Source organism: Chiloscyllium plagiosum, unplaced genomic scaffold, assembly GCF_037043375.1.
Source record: "Chiloscyllium plagiosum isolate Xiang-an unplaced genomic scaffold, Cpla_swu_hap1 HiC_scaffold_36, whole genome shotgun sequence".
In the NCBI taxonomy this organism is placed as follows: Eukaryota; Metazoa; Chordata; class Chondrichthyes; order Orectolobiformes; family Hemiscylliidae; genus Chiloscyllium; species Chiloscyllium plagiosum.
In genome coordinates this window covers 41,121,143-41,145,147 of record NW_028270174.1, presented here as the reverse complement: position 1 = coordinate 41,145,147, position 24,005 = coordinate 41,121,143, and the positions used below count along the sequence as shown (strand labels likewise).

The 24,005-nt window shown below is 41.4% G+C and overlaps 1 protein-coding gene across 12 annotated transcripts in view; it reads left to right on the top strand.

Moving 5' to 3' along the window:
• bltp1 (bridge-like lipid transfer protein family member 1) overlaps positions 1-24,005 on the top strand; it is a 434,366-nt gene that overhangs the window by 116,084 nt on the left and 294,277 nt on the right. For all 12 annotated transcript variants that reach the window (XM_087980106.1, XM_043674037.2, XM_087980105.1 and 9 more), the window contains one exon: positions 20,585-20,740. In XM_087980106.1, coding sequence (XP_087836232.1) covers positions 20,585-20,740 — 156 coding nt within the window. The remainder of the gene's footprint in view (positions 1-20,584; positions 20,741-24,005) is intronic.

The following is a 24,005-nucleotide window of genomic DNA, read 5'->3' as shown; positions in this document are numbered from 1 at the left end:
ACTGTTGGGGATGTCGGGAGAGGAAGAAATGGAGCGCTTGGAGGCCCTGGTCATGGTGGATGGATGTGTAGAGGGATTGGATATCCATGGTGAAGATGAGGCGTTGGGGGCCGGAGAAACGGAAGTCTTGGAGGAGGCGGAGGGCGTGGGTGGTGTCACGAATGTATGTGGGGAGTTCCTGGACTAGGGGGGATAGGACAATGTCAAGGTAAGTGGAGATGAGTTCGATGGGGCAGGAGCAGGCTGGGACAATGGGTCAGCCAGGGTGGTCAGGCTTGTGGATCTTGGGAAGGAAGTAGAATTGGGCAGTACGGGCTTCCTGGACAATGAGGTTGGAAGCTGTGGGTGGGAATCTCTTGAGGTGATGACGTTCTGTATGGTCTGGGAGATGATGTTTGGTGATAGGGTGGGGTCACGGTCGAGGGGGCGGTAGGAGGAGGAGTCTTCGAGTTGGCATCTGGCTTCAGCGGCGGAGAGGTCAGTGCGCCAAACTACCACTGTACCCCCTTTATCTGCTGGTTTGATGGGGAGGTTGGGACTGGAGCAGAGGGGGTGGAGGGCTGCAGGATTGGAGCAGAGGGAGTGGAGGGCTGCGGATTGGAGCCCACTTCCTCCAGACCAAAATGGTAGCCATGGGCACCCATATGGGGCTCAGCTATGACTGTCTCTTTGTTGGCTACGTAGAACAGTCCATCTTCCGTAGTTATACCGGCACCACTCCCCACCTCTTCCTCCGCTACATTGATGACTGCATTGGCGCGAGGAGGTTGAGCAATTCATCAACTTCACCAACACATTCCACCCTGACCTTAAATTCACCTGGACCATCTCTGACACCTCCATTAATGATGACCGACTTGACACCGACATTTTTTACAAACCCACCGACTCCCACAGCTACCTGGATTACACCTCTTCCCACCCTACCTCCTGCAAAATGCTATCCCGTATTCCCAATTCCTCCGCCTTTGCCGTATCTGCTCCCAGGAGGCTCAGTTCCACTACAGAACACACCAGATGGCCTCCTCCTTTAGACACTGCAATTTCCCTTCCCATGTGGTTAAAGATGCCCTCCAACGCTTCTCATCCACATCCCGTCCCTCCGCCCTCAAACCCCACCCCTCCAACTGTCACAAGGACAGAACCCCCCCTGGTGCTCACTTTCCACCCTACCAACCTTCGCATAAACCACATCATCCTACGACATTTCTGCCACCACCACACGGACCCCACCACCAGGGATGTATTTCCCTCCCCACCCATTTCCGCTTGCCCCAAAGACCGTTCTCTCCGTGATTACCTGGTTTGGTCCACGCCCCCCAACAACCCACCCTCCCTTCCTGGCACCCTCCCCTGCCACCACAGATATTGCAAAACCTGCGCCCACACCTCCTCCCTCACCTCCATCCAAGGCCCCAAAGGAACCTTCCACATCCATCAAAGTTTCACCTGCACATCCATCAATATCATTTATTGTATCCATTGCTCCCGATGCAGTCTCCTCTACATTGGGGAAACTGGACGCCTCCTAGCAGAGCGCTTTAGGGAACATCTCTGGGACACCCACACCAATTAACCCCACCGCCCTGTGGCCCAACATTTCAACTCCCCCTCCCACTCTGCCATGGACATGCAGGTCCTGGGCCTCCTCCACCGCCACTCCCTCACCACCCGACGCCTGGAGGAAGAATGCCTCATCTTCCGCCTCGGACCACTTCAACCCCATGGCAACAATGTGGATTTTACCAGTTTCTTCATTTCCCCTTCCCCCACCTCACCCCATCTCCAGCCTTCCAGCTCAGCACCGCCCTCACGACCTGTCCTACCTGCCTATCTTCCTTTCCACCTATCCATTCCACCCTCCTCTCTGACCTATCACCTCCATCCCCACCCCGATTCACATATTGTATTCTATGCTACTTTCTCCCAACCCCTGCCCCCTCTCATTTATCTCTCCACTCTGCATGCACCCTGCCTCTATTCCTGATGAAGGACTTTTGCCCGAAACATCTATTTTCCTGCTCCTCAGATGCTGTCTGACCTGCTGTGCTTTTCCAGCAACACTCTAATCTAGACTCTGGTTTCCAGCATCTGCAGTCCTTGTTTTTATCTACGTACGACTTCACGGTTATGCTAACTCAGCATTATTGCAATAATGCTATCGCAGAAGGTGCGGCATTTACCTGTTTGCCTCCTCCCTCCTCACAATGCAAGGCCCCAAACACAACAAACAGGTGAAGTCGCACCTCCACTTCATTCAGTCCCATCAACAGCATTTGCTGCTCACAAATGCTGCCTTCTACATTGAGGAGATAAAACACAGACTGGGTGGCTGTTTTGTGGAACACATTTGCTCTATTTGTAAAAACAACTTTAAGCTTCCAGTTGCCTGCCATTCAAAACAACATGTTCAACTGCCAGTGTTTCTGCCAGGCTTGTCATTATGTTCCAGTGCAGCTCAATACAAGCTAGAGCACATAGTTTTCTGCATCTTATCGTACTCAAAATTGAATTTAACACTATTTTACCCACCTCCACAACCTCATGATCTCTATGGACTATTCCCAGCACAGCTAATCCATTTTCAACTATTCATACTTCCCATTAGTAGCCAATCAACATTTATTTCACACCCATCTTACTGTCCACAATCCTATTGCCTCCTTCCCTTTGGGGGGATCTGTTTGCCTATCTCTGCTCACCCCATCCCCACCCTTGTCTCTCCCAGCTGCTTTCAATTCAGATGAAAGGTCACTGGACCCAGACCTTCTGAATTTCTCCAATACTTTCTATTTTTGGCTTTGTAATTCTAGTTCACTCTTGCTGCTTCGCATCTCTTACCAAATCTGATATGTTCTTTATACCATTAACTGTCAATTCTGCCTGGTACATATTTCCTCAAGGGTTCAGTTTTGTAGGATTCTCAAAAGTTCAACTCTTCCGGCTTCTTACTGTCTGCAAGATAAGCCTTTGTAAAATTGTGTCTGGCGAAATCTCCAGACCTCCACCATTGCCAGGATATAAGAGGCAGCTGAATAAAGTCTGTACTCCTTGCCACCATGCTATGAGAGAAACTCTTGCTATTCATCACACTGTATGACCTGTCCAGTAGATTTGCTGCCACCTTCTTTCCTGCTGGAGATTTACAGGATCTGTTTGATGCAGTTTGGTCGTGGAAAATGGCTTGCTAGACTAATGAGAGGAGACTTTTGTCTTAAACAAGATGTAGTCATTCCACGATAGCAAATATGTATAAGTTCTATTAAGATAACAGACCTTATTACAGAAACTATGAGGAAGACCCCTGTTTGATCCTGGATCAAACTTCCAAATATATATCCCAGTCCTGACTAGGGATCAGTAATTGTTTAAAAAGATTGACAAAATGTGGGATCCAAGTACTTATTAAAAGAACTATGCAACAAGATTTTGTACTTAAACAAGAGTTATACAATTTATTGTAGTGATTGCAATGCGGTCAACCAAGTAAACCTCATAGAATGAGTTCCCAATCAGGGAGCTCTGGCTGACCAGGTGTAACAGGAGTGTCGGAGGTTCTGTTCGCTCTGACAACTGGCTTTAAGAAATCTGGACCAGTGCCAAATACTATGCACATGTAAATAACAGGTGACTTGTTGATGGGATACCGGTCTCTGTGGAGTTATTTCACTTATGTTCTAACATTCAGAAATAAAGTAAGGAAAATATGAATAATAAATTGATCAACATCCTACAGAGCATATCAGGTAACAAGTGAAATCAAGGCAGATCTCTCAGGTTATTCAACAGCCCCCTTCCAAGGATTACAAATTTTAATTTTTTTAATTATCTGGCCTCAAAACCCATCACTCCATCAAGCACTGTCATGTTGGTCGCCATCCTTTCCAACTCCATCTTTTCACCAGCAGCTGGCTTTACCACATTAGTATTGCCCCTGGATATTTTCCTGAATTCTAACCTTGCTCAGTTGAAACAAGTGGCAGCTGGAATTCCTGCCTGAGCAAAGTGGCGTAGACCCATTCTAAACAATGTTTGGACTTCTTGAGCCCAACTGAGTTTAGTTCATTTGACTCCTTAGTAATCCTGCTAACTAACAGCAGTGCTAAGCATACAGCTTGCTGTCTGCACTTCTAAATACTTGACTGAGTAGCCTGAAGGTAACAGCCTTCTCTTGAGTGCCTAAAATTGACAGTTCAGTAACTCTTGAACTGTGTCTGTGAGGAATTCAATAGATCACACAACAGTCCCCACAGCTATAGCTTGGCAGAATTGAATTTAGCAACTCTTAGAATTGCCTAGAAGATGCATGGGAATACCACCAGCTGCAAGTTCCCCTCCAAGCCACTCGACATTCCAGCTTGGAGAGAGGTTGCCATTCCCTCAGCGTTGTTTGGTCAAAATTCTGGAATTCCCTCCCTAACCTCATTGCAGATCTACCTTCACCACGTAGAGTGCAGCAGTTCAAGAAGGCAGCCAGAGCCAGGCAATAAAATGTTGGCCCAGCCAGCAATGCCTACATCCCATAAGTGAATTTAAAAACGGAAGTTTCAGACCCTTACATGTTTATGCAACATAATCCAATTTGCATCCAACAACCTGTTCTAAAACTTCTAGTCATGCTTTGACATTTGTGTCAAATTGTGCCTTGACAGGTGAGACAGTCCACATTCGAATATAATCTATGACATTCTAAATAAAATAACCGGGAAGGTGGTTTAAAATAAATTACCCTGTCAATCAATGTTAACACATAATTATTTCTTAAAAATTATAGCTTCTGGGTCCACATCAGCAGACTGGACTTGAAGCATTAACTCTGTTTGTCTCTCCACATTTGCTGCCAGACCTGCCATCTTTCTTCACTTTCTCTTCTTTCTTCAGATTTCTAGCATCCGCAGTACTGTATTTTGCTTTTATATGGGTGACTTTGTTTCTTGGTGATAGGTTGCTGCTTGATGGGCACACTGGTTGTTTTATTCCTAGTACTATGGTATTATCATGTAATTCACAGTGGATAGGCAGGAGGCTGGAAGAACACAGCAAGCCAGGCAGCATTAGGAGGTGGAAAAGTCAACGTTTTGGGTGTAACCCTTCTTCAGTAGTTGACGCCAGACTTGCCCAGCTCTTTCTACAAGAGGGTACATTAGCCTTTATTTAGATCCTAATTGATGACCATTATGCCATGTCATTCATGTGGTCTCTTGGGGAATTTCATGGTCCCAATCAGAGAATTTAAAGTGATGCTATTTCATGGTCTCTATTAGGAGAATATTATTGAGGGGTAAATGTTGATGGATCAGGGAATTGGGTTTGTTGACACCAAATCAAGTAAATAAAATAATAAGAAAGAGTAACATGGTTATCAAGAGGTGTCACGTTTTTCAGAGATCAGAGACTAAGGTGTATTGTCACTCAGAAGGAAGGTCAGATGATGCTAATGACAAAAAAAGTCTTTGGCTTTCAAAGTCTTTGTGAGCATGTTGATAATGGACTGTATTACAACCTTGAAATAGCACTGAAGAAAAAGACCTAATCAGCTGGGCAGTGGACATCTAATAGTAAAAGGTTCACTCTTAATCTTGATAAATTCTCAAATGTTGCACTTCACTGAGCTGATGCATTAATCCTTTGTATTACTTGTTACTGTTTTGCATTACCTTGCAGCATATGGTTTACTGACCTCTACATATGTTGCATTCCTAAGCCAATCTGATCAAGGTTGGAAATTGCTGACAGCCTTAATTTGTAAAGACAGATGGGAAGAATTAATTTGATGCATGTTCTGGTTGATTAGTATTTATAAAAGAACTATTTCTCCAGATTTTCGCAGATTTCCTGCAGAAATATGTAACTGCTAATTAAAGAACCCCTATGTATATTCACTTTTAAAAATTTAATTCTTACTCACCCGAATAACTTTAATGGGGTTAAGCAGACACTTAACATTTCTATTAAGTAGTTTCTACTTTCACCCATTCCTTTTGGTTATCTTTTGTATTTTAACTTCGTCTGGAACACAAAAGTACCCATGTATATCAAACATTTGGAAACCTGTAATTCATTAGCCTCTATCTTTCTATCGAGTATTTTAGACAATGGGACAAATGATCTCTTCATGTACTGTAAAATTCTATGATTCCATGATGATCACTTCAGGTTCTTTTGTACAAAAATATCAAGGCATACAAGTTAAAATTAATACATTCATACTTTGAACATGACATAGAAAAAAGTGAGATGCTGAGAGTATAATACTTAACAAAATCATCCTTTGATTTATTGTCATGAGTATTTGTTACATGTATTTTTTACAAATAGTTAGAAGTGTTGTATAATGTTGCCACTCTGCAGCATCATCATAAAACACAAATAAACCAGACATAAGAGTAGAAAGGTAGAAAAATAAAAAAAAAAAGCACAGACCTTCTTAGGTGCTTACCTGTCGGCTTGGATCCTGACTCATCCACCCAGATGCTGAGACCAACATCACAAAGCAGTTGGTCATCCCTGATTCCCTTCGCTGTGCCACTGCTGCAGAAACATGTCACCATTCCTCGGCGTCATCTTGCCCCACTACTGAGGCCATGAAACTGCATTGTGCCGGTCTCTGTAATTTAGTCTTTGTTCAAGATGCTTGGTCCCATACTGGGCTTCTACTACTGCTGACGGAGCACAACTTGACTCCCTCCACCAAGACAAATCTTGTTTCTGATGTGCTGGAAACCACAATGCTGTCATTGCTCTCCTCAAGAAGATAAGTAAGGTTAAATTAAAAAGAATGCATAGAAAGAAGTAAAAGGGAAAAGCAGCAATCAGTTGATGCAGCATTTGAGTTGGTATTAATCTTTTTGGTAGGATGTAGTTGTTACGAAGGTGTAGAGGTGTACTGTACCTTTAAGAGAGTTGAAAAGCTAGCAGAACTACCTGACACAGTGCACAGTGTTCTGAACAAGGTAACATTGTAATAGTTAGTTAAACAGTTAGCAGTAGCTAGGTTGCTAGACAAAAACAAGTTTCAAATTCAGACAGTCAGTTTAAATTGTGCCCCAAGATACCAAACTCCAATCAAGTTTGAATTTTGTATTTTGACAATATTAAAACCAATGAAACAATCCAATATTTTGGGATCTAAATATCAACATTTTGAACAGTTAGCCAGAGCGGCAAAGAGAACTGCCAAAAGACCAACAGGTGTCTGCTGCTAGTAAGAGCTTCCTGAGAGGTACCTGTCTGGAGAAAGAGTTTGTACAGAAAAAAAACATCGAAACTGACCTGGAGAGAGCATCTACAGAGGAAAACGTAGAGGACACGCTGCAAAGCTAACTGTTTTGAAATGTGATTTTTTTTTTGTAAATTGTAATAGGGATTTTTTTATCGGGCTAATATTGTAGAGGGGGTGGTAATAGGTTTAAGAGAAAGGAGTTGTAAATAGTTGTTAGTTAATATTCTCTGTTAGACTTAAATTAAAATTGACAACTTTTTTTTAAAAATAGTGACTTTTGGTCTTTGCCTATTGAATTTTAACAGATTACAGCACGGTGTGAATCTTATCTGTGTTGGTAGTTTAAATTAGCAGAGGGGTTTACCCCGTGTTGTAACTTAATATTTACAGAGAGATTGAGCAACAGTCCTATTTGACTAATGGTTAGGATTTGGCACTATCACTATTGCTGGCCGGGTTCACTTCCCTGTCAGGACATGACTATTAGGTGCTCTTGTACAAGTGGTAGTAGTGTTCCTACCACTGAGCTAAAAGGTCTGGGTTCAAGTCCCACTTGCTCCAGAGGTGTGTAATATCACCACTGAACTAGTTGATTAGAAAATATCTTTCAGGCTGAACAGACCATTCGATTCAACTGGTTCATGTTGTCTCACTCATGCTCACTTATGTGGTCAATGTACCATCTATTACCTTTTCATTTATGTGTTTCTCTTACTTTCCCCTCAGAACATCATTGTCTCAATCACATTGGGTAGTTCCACATTCTAGCTGAAAATGTGTTGCTGGAAAAGCGCAGCAGGTCAGGCAGCATCCAGGGAACAGGAGATTCGACGTTTCGGGCATAAGCCCTTCTTCAGGAATGGCTTATGCCCGAAACGTCGATTCTCCTGTTCCCTGGATGCTGCCTGACCTGCTGCGCTTTTCCAGCAACACATTTTCAGCTCTGATCGCCAGCATCTGCGGACCTCACTTTCTCCCTAGTTCCACATTCTAACTAATCTGGACAAATTAACTTCCTCTGAGTTCTTTATTAGATTTTATTTATGACCATCTTATATTTACAGCAGTTGGCAGGGCTTCTCTCATAAATGGAAACATCTTCTGTGTCTGTTCTATTGGATCTTTTAACACTTTAAAAGATTTCTATTGAATTATCCCTTGGTTTTCTCTTTTCTAGAAACAGTAACACCAGGCTGTCCAATCTTTTCTGATAAGAATAACCTCTCAGTTTTGGCTTCATTGTATATTTTTTTGCGGATTTTACAGTATCTTGACTTTTTTTAAAATAAAGGAAGACCAGAGCAGTTCATTGTACTCCACTTGTATTCCAACCATGGTTCTTTGTGAACGAGGAGGTAGCTGAGTCACTCAATGGGCTAAAAATGATAAGGATGATGAATTGGGATGGTTGGCTATACTCTGGGTTTGTTAAACTATGGATCAATTACATCTGAGGATACTTAGCATAGGTTGGTGCAAATTGAGAAACATTAATCATAAAACTCCAGTTCTCCTTTGTTACAGGCATGGTGTTAGTTACTGAAGGAATGTTGTTTTTAAAAAAAAAGCTAGGCCCTACAGCCAGTCAATTTAACCTCTATGGTGAGAACATGTTTGGGAATGATGATCTAAGACAAAATTGACAGGCACTTGGACAAAAGTGAATCAATTAAGGAAAAGCTGAATGGATTTAAAGGAAAATAGTGTTTAAAAGATTTGATTGAGATTTTCACTGAGGCAAAAGAGATAGTTGATGAGGGTAGCAGAATTGAGGTGGTATTTGTGGACTTTCAGAAGTCTGTTTGATGAAGGTTCACAAAATAGGATTGTCAGCAAAGCTGAGGGCCCTGGAATAAAAGGGACAGTGTTAAAATGGATGCAAACTTTGCTCAGTAACAGGAAGCATCGAAGTACTGATGTGCAGTTACTTTCCCAACTATAGGAATGAGTGTAGTGAAATTCCCCAGGGGGTCAGTATTAGAATAACTAACTGCTTTCATTAATATATATTTATGATCTAGATTTGGACATGTTGCATGCATCAACTGGATCGGAGTGGGTACTATAAAGGAAATAATGATCAACTGTAAGAGGTCACACAAAGATAGGCTGATGAAATGAGTGGACACATGGTAGATGAAATATCGTACAGCCAAGTGTGAATATGGAGAAATGAAGAAAAACCATATAACATAAAACATACAATTCTAATGTGGGTGCCCAAGCAGAGAAACCTGGGGTTTTATGTACTCAAATTGTTGAAGGTGGCAGGTGGCTGTTAAGAAAGTGGTTAATAAATGCATATGGGACTCTGGCCTTTATCTATTGAGGTAAGGAGTACAAAAACAACTGTTTTAGCTCCAATTGAACTATTTTCTGTTTTCTGTCATATTTTAAGAAGAATATTAAGACATTGGTAAAAATCATTCTGGGGATGAGAGCCTTCAGAATAGTAGGACTTGGGTAGTGTTGTAGAACAGAGGGCCCTAGAGGTGCAGATGCACAATGCTTTGAAGTCTGCGACACATAGACAAAGTGGTTAAAAAGGCACTTGGCGCACTTACCTTCATTGCTCAGTCCTTTAAGTATAGGAGTTGGACAGTCATGTTGAGGTTGTACAGGATGTTGGTGAGGCCTGTTCTGGAATGTGTGTCCAGTTCTGGTCGCCCAGTTATAGGAAGGATATTATCTAGCTGGAGAGGGTTCAGAAGAGATTTACGAGGATGTTGCGGGTATGGAAGGTTTGAGTTATAAAGAAAAGCTGGTTAGTTTGTGATTCCTTTCACTGGAGTGTAGGAGGTTGAGAGGCGATCTGAAAGAATTTTAGGTATTGATAAAATTAATGATTGTTATCTTTTTTCCCTAGGATGGGAGATTTCAAGATTGGGGGCATATTTTTAAGGTGAGAGGAGAGAGATTTAAAAAAGAAATGAGGCAAATTCTTTACACAAAGGATGGTTCATGTGTGGAATGAACCTCCTGAGAAAGTGGTGGATGTGGGTATAGTGACATCATTTAAAAAAATGTTTGAATAGATACATGAATAGGAACAATTTGGATAGATATGGGCCAGGAGCAGCCAGGTCATATTAGTTTAGTTTAGTTTGGGATTATGATCTGATTGGACCGAAGAGTCTGTTTCCATGCTGTTTGACTCTATGACTCTGTGAATAAATTGGAGAAGCTGGGATTGGTTTCCTTTGAGAAGGTTGAAAAAAAAATTAATGCAGGTGTGCAAAATCATGAAGGGTCTGCACAAAGTACAAAGGGAGCAACTGTTCCTCGTCAGAAACTAAACAACACTGATAAATGGCAGAACCAATAATGGATGTCTTGTTTTAAATGTAGTGTGTGGTTAGGATCTGGAATGCAACACCCGAGAACGTAGCAGAGGCAGATTCAGTAGTGGGTTTTAAAAGGGATTGAACAATTATTGAGAGAGAAAAAAATTCCAGGGCTGTAGAAACAAAAGACTGATGAGTGGGCTAGACTGGACATGCAAGGCTGAATGTTAATGTTCTGTGCTGTTACCATTCTGCAACGTCTCTGCTTTTCAAACCTGCTCTCTCGAGGTGAGTCTCAGTGCTCTGTTTGGCTTTGTTAACTTGTTTACTACTGCTAGCAACTTAAGTGTTACAGAAGGAACATGGAATAAATTACCCCCTTTTTGTTTACCCCTTGTTAACCACAACAAAATCTTAGTTTGAATGGTTGTTACTGAACCTTTTTAAAAGTGTGGTGCCTTTAGAGAAAAAATAAGCATTTTATTGTAAAGTTTAAGTCAAAATATTTACACTTTTACACAATTTCAACAAATCAGCCAGAAACATACGTGCAACAAATGTTATATTCCTTCAAATGCACAGACATGTACACAAGAAAAGAAGAGTTGCTAGATATGAAACATGTACTTCAGTTGTTAACAGAGTAACATAACAAAATCGTATGTTTAGACTTTAAGATGGGAAGCATTGCAGATTACCCAGGATTGTTACCCAGAATTCTCTTGGTTCTCTGATGATAAGTGGAGTTTTCGCATGGTGTTCTGGCTGTGCTTCTGTGGAGACAAATCTTGCGGTGAAGACAAATTTGGCCTCTATCACTACCTGAGATGACTTTTTGTATAAGCTCGGCTTCCTTTATTCTTGTGAGGATTCTCCCTCTTGTGCCTTATTAGTTTCTAACCTGCCTTGCCCTTCACTGCTCCTTGGACTAATAAGATGTGTTATCTCAAGTCGGTTTTGATCATGTGACCACAATCAATCCACAATTATCCACATGTGACACAATGTAAGACTCTGTTGCTAGATCATGGAGAATGAAACTGTTCGTACCTGATCGTAATAAACTGCTGTCTTCATAGCAGTCTTGGTCAGGTTTCAAATTCATAGAGCATCTATGGGCCGTTATGTTTGAGTTTCTATAAATAACCATCCGATAGGAGCTGCAAGTTCCACCATCGGTCTTGTTATTTGAAATACTTTTAAGAGAAGATCCTCTACCCATGGACATATTATTTTCCCGAGACCTAAGTTGGTCCTTGTCTGAACAGAATTCACCCAAAAGGTCACCTGACCCTTGAATCCAAAGTAAATTGTTCATGTGCTATATTAACTTTTTAACAAAGTAAAAATGTCCAGAGGTTCATAGATAAATCAACAAGGGATAAGAACCTACATTCTCCTTACTTTTCCTGCTAAAAGCAAACACTTCACAATCATCCGTGCTAATTTCATTTCTAATTACACAGTCATTCTTCATATTTATTAATATCTTCTGTGTTTTGTGTCAGCCCTTCTTTGTATTGACTGAGCCCATCCAATTTAGTGTCATCCACAAGTTGTGAAATTATTACTTATTCCAAATCATTTATATAAATATTGCATGAACAGCACTGTTCCTTGTGAAACACTGCTTCCCCACAGTTTGGACCTGACTGCTCTGTGGTCTTTGACACCCTAATCCTGTTTTATTCTTCTGTAGCCAGTTGGCTGTCTATTCTTATATTATCCCCTGACTCCATGTTCTGAATTTACTCAAGAATTTACTATTAGTGACCTTTTTATGAAGTCTTTTTGTTTTGAAGATCCAAATGTAATGGATCAGAAATTCTGTTGGCCAGATAGCAGTTGCAGCAGTGTAGACTGGAATTGGACTTGGGGAGCCATGTGGTAAACCTGATAAAGCTGACTCTGAGGGAATTTACTAGGAAATTCAGAAATATGATTGGAATTATCTTGCATCTGGAACCCTCCAAAAAGATTCCTTAAATTCTGAGATTTTTGAGAGTTTTGACTTATTTAAGCTTATAAGTCACCCAGAAAAATTTAAAAATTGAAAAGCTGCTGTAACTGCTGACCTGAACCCAGAATCATCACTGAGTCTGCCAATTACAACTCACATGATCTGACACACCCAATTTGATGCAACTGGATACAGCACACTCCTAGATTCCACAACCAACTCTCCCCCACCCCTCCACTCTGGCTTTTCCTTTGGAAATGTATGCTCACTGCTCCTACTGAAGAAGGAGCTGGGCTCCAAAAACTTGTATTTTCAGATAAACCTGTTAGATTATAACTTGGTGTTGTGTGATTTTTGACCTTGTTGATTAGTGATAACTAACACAAATCAAAGGTTTGATTGGTTTGAATTGGAGTTAATTTACATTGAACAAATATGATTTTTATCAACATTCATGTAAATGATTTGTGAACCCAGAAACCACTGGGACTTCAAGTGAAATACCCAATTTATGAGTCCTTCAAGTTGAATTTGGTGAGGAAGGACTTGCTTTCATTTTAGCCATCTTGAATGCTGTCTGACATAAAGACTTTTTCTATTACAGGATGGAAACTGCTTTTATTCTACTTTTATTTTGATTAGCCAGCTGCCTTTAACTCAACCAATAATTATGCAAATTCCTTGATGTAAAAGCCCTAGTAAGACTTAATACACGTTTACAAATTATGTACCAATGTGACATATTGCTTGCTGCATATTCCAGAAAGTATCACTGTTTTGCATGTCTATAGAATATACAGAAATATTTATAATAGAAGATACCAGCCTTTTGCATCAAAGGATCAGTGCTGTGCTGTTAATTAAATCAGGAAATGAATCACTTTAATCTTTGAACCAAATTAAACAAGCAATTGAAGGTATTGTCATTTCTTTTTCCAGTAACATTGCCTTCCTTTTCCAGCTCCTCCCTTTTGAAAAATATTTAACTCTTATCTTGATTAGTACTGCTGACTTAGACATTAACTATTTCTCTTGAAATTGTTACAGAGTTGTTAGGTGTGTCTGAACAGTGCAGGAAAGGATGCTTGGCCAGTTTTTCCTTCATCTCATTAACAACTAAATGTTTGTTAAAAATAAATGTTCATCCTGTCATGCATGCAGACATTTTTCAGTATTAATGCCTTCATCTGTTTTCTTTGATTAATTTGAATACTTTGTCCATATTAGTCTCTTTAATATTAAGTATGTACATTTGCAGATGAGATTATATGACTGTTTTGTTGCTTTGCAAATTTGTACCTTTCTTTCTAAACTTGGCCCTGTGGCTTGGTAGTTAGCACTGCTGTCTCACAGCGTCAGGCACCCAGGATCGATTCCAGCCTTGGGTGACTGCGCGGAGTTGGCACATTCTCCCCGTTTCTGTGTGGGTTTCTTCTGGTTGCTCTGGTTTCCTCCCACAATCCAAAGATGTGCAGGTGAGGTGAATCTCAGCCATGCTAAATTGTCCATAGTGTTGAGGGATGTGTAGCTTAGGTGCATTAGCAGGAGTAAATGTAGAGTAATAGGGTAGGGGAAATGGGTCTGTTGGGCTACTCTTTGGAGAGTCAGAGTGGACTTGTTGGGCTGAAAGGCCTGTTTCCACACTGTAGGGATTCTATGAGATTGAAATCACTCTCACCAAACTTACAAATGACAGTCTCAAAGGTAAAATGTCCCTGCTTGTCCTGATTGAACTATGTTTGTGGGAAGCTAGAATGAGAGACCTAGTTTTAAAAGTAAGGATCACCTACTAAAATGGATATTACATGTGTTTTCTCTCGGAGTTTTGTTAATGTATTTTCTTTCCCAGAAAGTTGTGTTATGTTATTTTCTAATAAGGAGACCAAAGACGTAAGTGTAGACAAGAAAGTAGAGGCCACAATCCAATCAACCGTGATCTTATAAAATAGTAGAACAGGCTTAAAGTATTGAATGACTCCTTCTCATTCCTGTGTTTATATATTCTGCAGTCTTTGATATGGTTAACAGCATGAGTCTCCTCTTTATCTATGCACCCTTATCCAGTTGGTTAGAATTCTAATCACCTGGTCAGAATTTTATTTAATTGTTGCCAGAGTACCTACAATGACCTCTCTTCCCACTTTTATGCCAGTAATACTGTTGTCCCCCAAATATCTAACCCTGACCTTTTCTCATATTGCTTATTTCAACAGAGACTGGGAAATCTGTGCTGAATAACTCACTGCTTGACCCCCCAAAACCCTGCCCGATTTTAAAAAGCACAAGACAGATTTTGATGAAATACTTCTCACTTTTCATTTTCCTGGATGACTAGAGTCCAACAATGCTCAAAATGCCACCACCTTCAAGGACAAAGCTGCCCATTTAATTGACATTGCATTCATCAGCTTAAGATTTACTTTCTCCAGCAGTGGTACAAAATAGCAGTATGCCCTGGCATTGTGTGTATTTCTAGATAGAAAGAAAAGAAACATTTTGTTTTCTGCAGTGTTATTATGCCTATCTATTTTGAATAAGTAATTCTAAACCTATTCTTAAAAAGTATAATTTAGCAGAGTTGCAGTTTCTTATGGTTACCTACTTTGCAAAGAGAACATCCTCATTGAATTCCCACTACCAATTAACATAGACACTGAAGCATATAAAAAGTAGCAGGAGTAGGCTATCATCATAGCTGATCATCCACTTCTATACCTTGCTATTGTTGCCCCCTCTCCCCCACCAATTGTTCTACACTCCAATGAGATAAGTCACTTTTCATATTGACCCTGTCGTCCCAGGAATCAGTCTGGTAAACCTTTGTCCCACTCCTTCCATAGCCAGAACATTCTTCCTCAGATAAGAAGACCCAAACTGCAACCAGTATGCCAGGTAAAGTCTTTCCAAAACCCTGCACAATTGCAGAAAGACATACCTGCTCCTGTATTTGAATCTTCTTGCTATGGAGGTCAGCATAACATTTGCTGCTTCATTACCTGCTGTACGTGTGTACTTAGTTTCAGCGACTGAGTGTACTTAGTGTGTATTGTTGCACCTCCCCCTTTCCTAATGTTTCACCATTCAGATTTTGCTTCCTGATTTTGCTACCAAAGGGCAAACCTCACATTTATCCATTCTATACTTCATCTGCCATACATTTGTCTAGTCACTCAGATTCTGCAAATCACACTGAAGCATCTCATTGCAGCTCACCTTCCCACCCAACCTTGTAGGATAGAGAGAGAGAGTAGAATAGCTTTGTATTTGTCATTTCCACCATATACAACATGCAGTAAAAACGAGACAACGTTCCTCTAGGATCGAGGGTGTTACATGGACAGCATAGACTACACACTTGTTCACAGCAGAAAGTGAATAAGAAGTACAAAACACGCAAGTTACAGTGTAATAGAAGAATGATAAATAATAGACATTTTTCTAGCAACATTTCAAAATCGTGCAAAGAATTTCAAATGGAAGAGCCCGATCATACTGTGTTAAGGAGCCTGATGGTTTGGGGAAAGAAACTGTTGCACAGTCTGGCTGAGAGAGACCGAATGCTCTGGTATTTTGTGCCAGGAGAGCGAAGAGTTTGAGTGAGGAATGTTTGGGGTCTTCAACAGTGCTCTTAGCCTTTCGGATGCAGCCTGTGGTGTAAATGTCTGTAATGGAGGGAAGGGAGACCCTGATTTTCCTCTCATCCTCACTATCCGTTATAGGGTCTGACGATCCATGTTAGTGCAATTCCGAAACCAGGCAGTGATACAGCAGGTCAGGATACTCTCAATGAACCCTCTAGAATATAGTGAGGATAGGGGTGGTGGGAGGTGGGCTTACCTCAGCCTGCGCAGAAAGTAGAGACATTGCTGGGCTTTCTTGACTATGGAACTGGTGCTGAGGATCCAGGTGAGATTCTTTGCCAGGTGTACGCCAAGAAGTTTGGCTCTCTTCACAATCTTCACGGGGGAGCTGTTGATGTCCAGTGGAGAGTGGTCACTACGTGCCCTCCTGAAGTCAAGAACCATCTCTTTTGGTTTGTCCATGTTCAGAGACAGGTTGTTGGCTGTGCACCAGCCGCTCCACCTCCTCTCTGTATGCTGACTTGTCGTTCGTGCTAAAGTCATATCATTAGAGAAATTGATGATGTGATTCGACCTGTGCATCGCTGCACAACCATGTGTCAGCAGGGTGAACAACAGTAGACTGAGTACACAGCCCTGGTGGGGGTGGGGGATGGGGCATACTCAGTGTAATGGTGTTGGAGTTGCTGTTCCCAAGCTGGACTGACTGAGGTCTAGTCAGGAAGTCCAGGATCCACTTACAAACGAGATTGTCTGCAAACTTGTAGATATTATAGTTAGATCCCTCACCTAAATCATTGATGTATGTATTGTGAATAGCTGGGGTCCAGGCAATGATCCCTGCAGTACCTCACTAGTCAACATTTGAAACTTGGAAAAAAGAGTCTTTGCTTCTTCTCTGCGAACTAGTTCTTTATACACATCAGTGCATGACTCAAATCCTACGCCTTAATTTTACATGGTAATCTCTTTGCGATAGACTTCTGAATGTCCAAGTAAACCATATCTACTGGCTCCACTTTATCACCTCAGCTAATTATATCCTTTGAAAAGTTCCAGTAGATTTGTCAAGCATGGTTTCTGTTCATAAATATATGCTGACTCAGCTATCCATTATTAATTAACATAGATGTTTCTAAAATATAGTCTCTTTCTCTAATCTATTAATTATGGCCCATATTTTCAATGATCAGATAGTCCTTTCTGCTGCGTGAATGAAAGTTGAGCATGGGGATCCTTGATATAGTAGACTGAGAAGATTGCCCAGGAAACTGAAGATTTTGATTAGTAATCCTCATATGCCTGGAATCCTTAAAAACATGTCCATTCAAATTGGAGAATTTATAGTGTTCTGCTGCAGTTAAGTAAATAGCTTGTCTGGGAAAGTTAGACAATTAAAAACCTAGTCTAAGTCCCGGGTAGTTAATAAACTTAGCATACCTCCCCAGACCCTGATCTCCACCACTGGACACCATAATCCCCTTCCCCCTTGTATCTGAATCCTGCTACCACTGGACGACCCCCCAAACCCTTAGACCTAGCCAGCTTTCACCTTTCTGACACCTCCTTCTTTATCTGGGACATGGCACCTGTGTTACCATACTCCCTCTGGATCTGTCAGTACCTGCTTCCTCCCAATGACTCATAAAACACTCCCTTCGTTAATTACCCAATTCCTCTCACCAACTCATCAACATTCCTGCGTAGGGGACTGACACCATCACCTTCCTCCAAGACCTAAGACCCAACACCATCTGCCTCCCATTGACGTACCCCTACCCCCCGCCGTACCTGAAGTGCTGTCCCCAGTTGCCCCAACATCCACCTCTCACTGCTGTTGGGTCCAATTCTCCACACCCAATATCTCCCTCCCACCATGACCTACCCTTGTCACACTACTACTCTTACAATCCTTTTCCCATCTTGCATTCTGGCTTTCTACCCACCTGGCATCTTAGCACCCTCCACACTGTTGACACCCTAACTTGACATTTGTATCCTTTCTCAGGAGCTGTCAAACGGGCTGTCTCTTAAGCTGGACACTTAAAATACAGAATACAGCAACTGCATACTGTGAAGAAATGGATATGGTTTGGTTTCCTCCAATTATTCGACTCTGAGTGACGTGTCAGAATTAAAATACGTTCTGCATTTCTGAAGGAGCCCCAATTGAAATCTCCTGTCGGAAATCTGCGAGTCTTTCTGAATGTTTAAAAAAACTGTGGAGTAGCAATCTGTGTGAGATCAGTATCTACATGGTTTAGAAAACATGCTGAAGCTACCAGAATTATATTTCAGTCACTTCTAGGCAGTTACCATATGGGTCCATTCAATGAGAGCAACAAATTATTCATGAACTTAAAAGATCTTAAAGCATCATCTTTGACTTTGTTAGTTCTAAACTTGACATCAGTCAAGAGACCTGGCTGGTATCCCAAAATTGATGATTTCTAAGCTTGAGGTCATCTAACCCTGTGCTGTGCTTGAACTTGGAGTTGTATTCACCCATCTTGCCTGTACGTGCTAACTTATATTAACTGTCACATAAGTAATGCCTTGATTTTAAAATTCTTATCCATGTTTTCAAATTATTGTATTCCCTCATCTTTGCCTATGTTATTGATTTCATCTAGTTCCACACCTCGTGGTGTTCGTCTAATTCTTGCCTCTTGAACATTCCTGATTTTAATTCCTCAACGTTTGATCGTGTGCCTTTAGCTACCAAGGCCTAAAGTTCTGGAATTCTCTAAAATTATTAAACATCTATTTCTTTATCATTTTTTTCCACTTTTAAGATTTCTTAAAATTTTAAATAAGCTTTGGCCATCCGGCCCAATATTCCCTTAAGAGGTTGTGTGTTAAATCCTTTTTGGTATTATTAGTGGCACGGTGGTTCAGTGGTTAGCACTGCAGCCTCACAGCGCTAGGGACTCGGGTTCAATCCCAGCCTCAGGTGACTGTGTGGAGTTTGCACATTCTCCCCATGTCTGCATGGGTTTCCTCCGGGTGCTCCAGTTTTATCCCACAGTCCAAAGATGTGCAGGTTAGGTGAATTGGCCATGCTAAATTGCCCATAGTGTTAGGTGCATTAGTTAGAGGGAAATGGGTCTGGGTGGGTTACTTTTCGGAAGGTCGGTGTGGACTTGTTGGGCCGAAGGGCCTGTTTCCACACTGTAGGGAATCTAGTGTTCATTCTGTCATTTTTAAAACCATTAAGCCTTAAAAATAAGTATTTTAGTGTTGCAATTGTATGTAAATTGTTGTAGTGGAAGCAACAGTAACCAGCTATTACAGACCAGAATATGGTTCGAGATGCAAAATCTACAGATGCTTGAATCCAAAGTAGACAAAGAGGTGGCTGGAAGAACACAGCAAGCCAGTGTTACGGCACAGCGGTGAATCCCCCTATTAATTAAAATAGAAAAACTCACTTCACCTCATTATCTGTTAAAATACGAGTGATAGAGAACTCCCAGATTCCACTGTTCAAAGAAAATAACATCAATTTATTTTTTAACACAAAAAATGAACATTAAACAGCAACTATTCACAATCTAAGCACCCCTTTCTATTAACTGCTTGTTACCTGCCTCCAACTCTTTAACAGTATGTTTTACAATAAGATACTTATTAAAATTACATCAACTTAATATCAAAAATACACTGCCACTATCATCTTCAGTGTCTTTTTTTTTAGCTGAAGATCTCCTGGGTTGTAGTCTTTTTACTGTGAATATGTTTCATATGAATAGGTACCTTTGATAGAGAGTGTTTCCTAATTTCTTGCATCTCTCTCGATGACAGTTGCTTTATCTCCAATTTTCGAAATTTTGTGTCTCCAACATTGGATCGACTAATTGGTTTGATGATGGCAGAACAATAAATTTAAGTTTGGTTGGGTTTTGGTATCCTGGGGCTTAATTCAAACTAGTAAAATTTGAATTGTTGTCAAAACAGCAACCAACTCAACTATCCATTTCACAGCCAAATGTTAAATATTTTCAATTTTCCATTATGCTCTGAGACTGCCATCTAGTCATATCATAGGTGCTTGTAATCTCTCAGTTCAGAACAGCGTTCACATTCTCTTAATGGTACAGTACATGCCTTCAGCTTCATAACACCAAGCACATCAGGAGGTGGAGAATTCCTGAAGAAGGGTTAAACTCAAAATGTTGACTTCTCCACCACCTAAAGCTGCCTGGCTTGCTGTGTTCTTGCAACCTCCTCTTTGTCTACTGCAGATCAGAACATGTTTTGTTGGTTGTAAATGCCTTGGGGTTGCCTGCAGTTGAAAATACAAATTGCTGTTATTTTAATCAGTATTTTATGCAAATGTTGCATTCTCCTGCTGCGAGTTGATGTACACTCAAATGTTTTGCAGTCCGTACGTCCTTCTAAGTTTTTTTTTTGACAGTCATGCATGTGTGGAAACCTAGGCAGCTGACTTGTCTGTGGCCTGAAAGAAATCCATGGTTTTCTTGGGTAATTATTAATAGTTTTAACATTTTAGTACCACATGTGTGTCTATTGACAGATTTAATCCAGGATTGGGCTAGTGATAATGCCCCTGACATCTACTCATTTGTTCCATACACTTGGAAGTTGAAAGTGATGTTCCATCAGTTTGAGATGATATGGGCAGCAAACCAACATAACTGGATAGACTGCTCTACCAAACAGCAAGAAAATGGTAAGAAAACATTAATCCTTCTCAAAAGAAATTTTGAATCTTTGTTATAATTTTGTATATACTTGACCAATAGGTCTGTAGGGAGATTAATAATTAGATTTTGCAGTGATCCATAGATGCTGATATTTTTACCTTGCAAATTTTATTCTTTCAAGCACTTGAAATTATGAATCACGTTTGAATAACCTCAACTTTTTAACTTCCCTAAACACAGGATTCTCAGAGAATTGAAAGTTTATCGATAGATTTATCATATTAGACAAGTTCTTAAAATCGACCATTCAAAAAGTACAAAAGGTTGTTTGGAGGTTAGACAATACATAAAAATTCAGTGTGAAGTTGAACTTTTTTTAAAGCAAAGAAAACACAACCTTGTTATAAAATTTGACACTGAGCAATATGATCAAGATGATGGTTAGACATGTTTCCTCATACTGTATGGATTTATTTGTATTAGGTACTTGATGGGTCTGCTGAATGCAAGCCAGTGTTTCCTTTATTTGTGCTTTTTGAAACACTCATGAGAACACTGGCTGGGCCAGTGTTTATTGTCCATCCCTTCAGAAGATGGTTGTGAGGCGTTTTCTTGAACAGCTGCAATCCATTTAGTGTAAGTACATCCACAATGCAGTTAGCAAGTATTGCTACCAAACCTCTAATACTCCCTTGGACCGATGAATCAGTCCAGCCAGTACAGCTCCATGTTGAACACAATTTGGAGGAAGTGTTAGTGTGGCAATGGCACAAAACGTTTTTGTGGAGGACTTGAATATCCATCATCAAGAGTGACTTGGTAGCACCACAGCTAACTGAACTGGCCATATCCTAAAGCACATAACTGCCGGACTGAATCTGTGGCAGGTAGTGAAGAAACAGAGAGAAAAATCTATTTGACTTTCATCTTTACCAATCAACCTGCTGCTGATGTGGCTGACCATGACAGTATTGGTTGGAGTGACCAAGTCCCCACCTTCATATTGAGGACCCCTTTCATTGTGTTGTACTAAATGGACCAGACTTCAAATTAATCTAGACCTCAAAATTGGGCATCCATGAGGAACTGATGACCATCAGCTGTAGTAGAATTGTAATGAGTAATAATCCATAACATCATGGCCCAGCAAAACCGCCACTCTGTTGTTACTAACAAATTGAAAATCGACTCTGGTTCAATGAAGAGTAGAGAAACATGTGCCAAAAGCACATGAGGCATACTTACAAAAGTGGTGTCAACCTGGTGAAACTCTAACACAGGGCGATTTACATGCCAAACATCAGAAGTAATATGCATTAGGTGGAGTTTTGTGATCCCATAACTGCTCAAAGCTCACCGTTAGACAGCAACCATTGAGGAAAACGACCATTACCAAAAAGTAACAGGAAAAAATTAATATTGCATTCATCTTTCAAAAGCTACAACACCAGTACATACGTATGGAAAATTATCCAGCTACGTTCTGCACACAACAAATGAGGTCAAATTCAAACTAGTCATATAACGACTTTTAGTCTATTTTTGATCTTCAGTAAGGTGATGGAAGGATAATTAACAGTGCTGCCAAACAGCCCTTGTTTAGCAATAACCTGTTCACTGATCCTCCAGTTTTGCCAGAGCCACTCAACTCTTGATCTTAATATAGCTTTCATTCTAACATGGACAAAAGAGCTGAATTTTCAGAGTGACCGCCCTTTGTTGTGAAAGCTGCATTTAATCAAGTTTGGTATCGGAAACAAAAGTAAAGTCAACAGGAACTGGGGGCAAATCTTGTGACTGGAGATATACCTAGCAAAACAGAAGTTGGTTATGGTGCTTTAGTTATTTCTGCAGAAGATCCTCAGGGCAGTGTCCTAGGGCAAATTGTCTTCAGATGCATCATCAGTGACCTTCTTTCTATCATAACATCAGAAGTGGAGGTGTTTGACAGTGACTGCGCATTGTTCAGTACCATCCATGACTCCTCCTTCAAAGACCGCAATTTCCCCTCAGACGTGGTTGATGATGCTTTCCACTGCATCTCCTCCACTTCCCGCTCCTATGCCCTTGAACCCCGCCCCTCCAATCGCCACCAGGACAGAACCCCACTGGTCCTCACCTACCACCCCACTAACCTCCAGATACATCGTATCATCCTTCGTCATTTCCGTCACCTCCAAACAGACCCCACCACCAAGGATATATTTCCCTCCCCTCCCCTATCAGCGATCCGGAAAGACCACTCCCTCTGCGACTCCCTTGTCAGGTCCACACTCCCCACCAACCCAACCTCCACTCCCGGCACCTTCCCCTGCAACCGCAAGAAATGCAAAACTTGCGCCCACACCTCCCCCCTCACTTCCCTCCAAGGCCCCAAGGGATCCTTCCATATCCGTCACATATCTGTACCTCCACACACATCATTTATTGCAACTGCTGCACCCGATGTGGCCTCCTCTACACTGGGGAGACAGGCCGCCTACTTACGAAACGTTTCAGAGAACACCTCTGGGACACCCGCACCAACCAACCCAACCGCCCTGTGGCTGAACACTTTAACTCCCCCTTCCACTCCGCCAAGGACATGCATGTCGTTGGCCTCCTCCATCGCCAGACCATGGCAACACGACGCCTGGAGGAAGAGCGCCTCATCTTCCGCCGAGGAACCCTCCAACCACAAGGAATGAATGCAGATTTCTCCAGCTTCCTCATTTCCCCTCTCCCCACCTTATCTCAGTCCCAACCCTAGGACTCAGCACCGCCTTCTTGACCTGCAATCTTCTTCCAGACCTCTCCACCCCCACCCCCTCTCCGGCCTATCACCCTCACCTTAACCTCCTTCCACTTATCGCATTCCCAACGCCCCTCCCCCAAGTCCCTCCTCCCTACCTTTTATCTTGGCCTGCTTGGCACACCTTCTTCATCCCTGAAGAAGGGCTTATGTCCGAAACATCGATTCTCCTGCTCCTTGAATGCTGCCTGACCTGCTGCGCTTTTCCAGCAACACATTTTTCAGCTCATGTGATCTAGCCTTACATGTGTCTCCAGAGCCACAGTAATGTGGTTAACTCTCAACTTCCCTCTGAAATGGCTTAGCAAGCCACATCATTGCAAGAACTACATTGCAAGAAATGAAACCAAATGAGCCACCTTTCATTGACCGAATACCAGAAATGACAAGGGCAAAAACAACCCTATGAACCCTGCAAACTCCTCCTTTTGCTGGTATTATTGGTAATCAAACAACAGCCTGACATAGTCATACTTTCAGAATAATATCCTACAGACAAT